Below are 3,545 nucleotides of genomic sequence, written 5' to 3' on the forward strand. Positions count from 1 at the left end.
CGCACGCGCAGGGGGGAGGAGCCAGCGGCGCTTAAAGGGGCAGCGCCCCGGGAAAAGGCGCAGTGCTGCCCCCTGCGGGAAGGTGATGGGAAGGGCTTGGCGGGGGTGGGGCGGGCTGAGGGGCAGGGGGGGCCCGGGGGGGTGCTGGGGGCCAGGCGGTGGTGGGGCGCCCGGGGTGGATGGATTGGCCCGGAGGGTACTAGTGGCTTTGTGGTGGTGGGGCCTGTGTGGGCCCTGGAGAGCTGTGGGGATGCTGGGGGTCCTTGGGGGGCTCTGAGGGTGCTGGGGGGTCTTGGGGGGCTCTGAGGGTGCTGGGGGGTCTTGGGGGGCTCTGAGTGTCTTGGGGGGCGCTAGGCGGCTCTGAGGATCCTGGGGGGCGCTGGAGAGCTGTGGGGGTCCTGGGGGACCTTGGGGAGCTCTGAGGGCCCTGGGGGGCGATGGGGAGCTCTGAGGGTGCTGGGGGGCTCCTGAGGGTCCTGGGGGGCAATGGGGAGCTCTGGGGGTGCTGGGGGGCCTTGGGTGACCCTGGAGATCTCTGAGGATGCTGGGGGGCATGGGGTGCTGGGGAGCTCTGAGGGTCCTGGGGGGGATCCTGAGGCGCTGGGCGAAATGGCAAGCTCTGAGAGTGCTCGGGGGGCCCTGGAGAACTCTTGGGGTGCCGGGGGGCAATGGGGTGCTGGGGCGATGGGAGCTCTGAGTGTGCTGGGGGGCCCCTGAGAGGGTTCTGAGGGGCCCTGGGGGGCAATGGGGACCTCTGAGGGTGGCGGGGGGCCTTGGGGTGCTGGGGGCACCATGAGGTGCTGGGGGGGATGGAGGGCTCTGAGGGTGCTGGGGGGCAATGGGTGGGCTCTGAGGGTGCTGGGACCTCCACGCTGCTGGAGGACCCTGGGGTGCTGGATGGTCCTGGGGGTGTAGGGTGCCCTGGGGGTGCCCTGGAGCACCCTGTGGTGAGGGAGGGCTGGGGGTTGTGCTGGGGGGCTGTGGTCCCCAGGGGTGCCGAGGGTCCCTGGGGCCAGCTTGCCCCGGCTCAGTTGATCTGCTCCTCTTCCCAGGTGGAGGTGGGGATGGCGCTGTAGGGATCCACGATGAGCTTGGCGCACCGCACCATCATGGCCAGGAGGAAGAGGCACATGAGCACCACGAAGGCCATGGCGAAGCCCTTGTCCACATCGACTGCCGGCGGCACCGTGGCGTTCTCCATGCGGGTGGCCCTCAGGTGCCCGGCCCCAAGCGCCCGGCTGCCCGGGGCATCCCTGTGGGGCAGAGACGGGTGAGATACACAGGGGCTGAGAGGAAGCACTGGGGGGTGTGAAAAGTTATCTAAAATGGGGAAATCGTGGCTTTGAGACCCCCTCTGCTCCTTGTCGTGGCTGTTGGTTGCGGCTTGGGGGACACCCAGTGTCTTCCCATCCTTGTCCCAGGCTCCCTCACCACAGGAATCTTCATTGTCTCACCCTGCCATCCCTTCCAGCTTCCCTTCCCTGCCCAGCCTCTTCATTTCCCAGGAAAAAGCACGTTAAAATAACCTTATTAAATAGTTGTTTGTTTGTTTTTTTTCACAGGACGCACCGGGGCTTGGCTGACCCCCAGCGAAAGGGACGCTGGCTGGGCTTGGAAGCAGGAGAGGAGGAAACACCGCGGGTGAGCAAACAGGGGTGGAGAAGGCGGGGGTTTCTCCTTGCTGAAGAGAAACATTTGTGGCAGCGGGCGGATAATTAGATTTATAGGAGGTTGGAGAAGAGGTGGAGGCTTGTTGAGTGGCGCCAGGACAGCCACGTGGACGGAGCTGTGTGGATATAGACGTGCGCCTATATTTATATACATTTATTTATTTTGAATGTGTTTATAAAGCTAACATGCTCCAGGATCGGATCATCCTAATTATGCCAAGGGCGGCAGATAAATCGCCAGGACCAAATCCTGCAGCGCCCAGAGATTGCGGGAAGCCCCCGGCTCCGAGCCCCGTCCCGTGTGCGCCCACGGGGGCAGCTCCTTACCTCCCTGCGGACGGATGGACGGACGGACGGATGGACGCTGTGCCCCTCTCCCTGCCCTGCTGTCCCTGGCTCGGCTGTGGGTGCCTGCCCTGTCACCGGGGCTTCATGAATACTGCAGGAATGCGTCGGCGTCGCCTTTCAGACGCTCCCAGTAACGGGGAGAAACAATCCGGCGGATTAAATTCTCACCCGCTATTTCCAGCACCCCCTTCGGGGTCACTTTGCGGGGACCACGGGGCGATTTGGGGAGCGGCGAGGAGGATTTATCCCCAAAATGCAGCGGAAACCAGGTTCCCCCCAGCCTCTGAGGTTATGTACAGCTGGTCCTTGGCTCATTTTGCACCAAACCCGGGAAAATTCTCTGAAACCACAACGCTTTGGGCTTTGAACTGAGCCGCCTGTTTGGCTCTTGCGAAACAACCTCACAACAAGCCCTGAAAGAGGTTAAACACCCCAGAAATGCCCCTGCTCCCTCGTGTTTCTTTATTCCCCCCCCGCCAAGAGGAAAAAGGCTCATTTTGAGACTGAGGATTATTTTACGGTGAAGCTTTGCCACCCTTTTGAGTGTCCCCGTGCACTCGAACGCGCAGGTTGGTTTTTCTGGTGATTTATTTTTGCCAAAGGCTGAGTTTTAGGGTCCTGCTGGTGCTGAGGGGGGAAGACAGGGGGATAAGGGGGACATTCCATGTGGGGTTCGCCTGTCCCGGGATGCAGAGATGGCCCAGTCTCAGCCCACACCGGGATCGTGAGGTGGCCAGGGCTGAGACCTGCCACCCCCAATTTGCCCTAATTCATGCTTTACTGGTGCCCCCCCCCGGGCCTAATCCTGCCCCAAAGCCCCATTCCAGTCCCAATTCCTGCCCAAATCCCAGTCGCAGACTGAATCCCAACCCCAATCCCAGTCTCAATGTTAATCCCAGTTTGAACTTTAATCCCAGTTCCAGTCCCCACCCTGACTCGATCCCAGTCCCAACTCTAATCCCAGTCTCAACCCTGATCCCAATCCCTGCCACAACCCTAATCCCAGACCCAAATCCCACTTCCAGTCCCTGCCCTGACTCGATCCCAGTCCCAACTCTAATCCCAGTTCCAGTCTCAACCCTAATCCCAGTCCCAATCCCAGTCTGAACTTTAATCCTAGTCCCGATCCCACTCTCAAGCATTAATCCCAGTCCCAGTTCTAGTTGGAACCTTAACTCCAGTCCCAATCCCAGCCCCAATCCCTGTCTGAACCTAAATCCCAGTCCCACCCGTAATTCCCATCCCAGCCCCACTCCTAACTCCAGTCCCAATCCCAGCAGATTTCCTGCCCTCCGACCAAAAAACCCCAGCACGTGACGTCACGCATCCCGGCCTTTCGCGCGTCCCGCCCCACACACCCCCGCCGTAGCCACGCCCCCTCGCAGCCACGCCCCCTCCTGGATAGTGGGCGGGGCATAGCCGCGTTCACCCTACCCTGCTGCCTGTGCCGTAGGGCGCCCTCGCCCCGCCCCTCGCCCGCAGCTGAACCAATAGAAGCGTTGCGTCTCGCTCCCGCCCCGCCTCTCA

General features: G+C 61.8%; 1 protein-coding gene across 1 annotated transcript; it reads right to left on the reverse strand.

Moving 5' to 3' along the window:
- Positions 1 to 163: 163 nt before the first annotated feature.
- CTXND2 (cortexin domain containing 2) lies at positions 164 to 1,201 on the reverse strand. The gene has a single exon (XM_054182542.1). It carries the CDS (start codon positions 1,199 to 1,201, stop codon positions 1,028 to 1,030), a length of 174 nt encoding a protein of 57 aa, XP_054038517.1. The 3' UTR covers positions 164 to 1,027.
- Between the last annotated feature and the right edge of the window lie 2,344 nt (positions 1,202 to 3,545).

The sequence above is a fragment of the Rissa tridactyla genome, chromosome 23, assembly GCF_028500815.1.
Source record: "Rissa tridactyla isolate bRisTri1 chromosome 23, bRisTri1.patW.cur.20221130, whole genome shotgun sequence".
Lineage (NCBI taxonomy): Eukaryota > Metazoa > Chordata > Aves > Charadriiformes > Laridae > Rissa > Rissa tridactyla.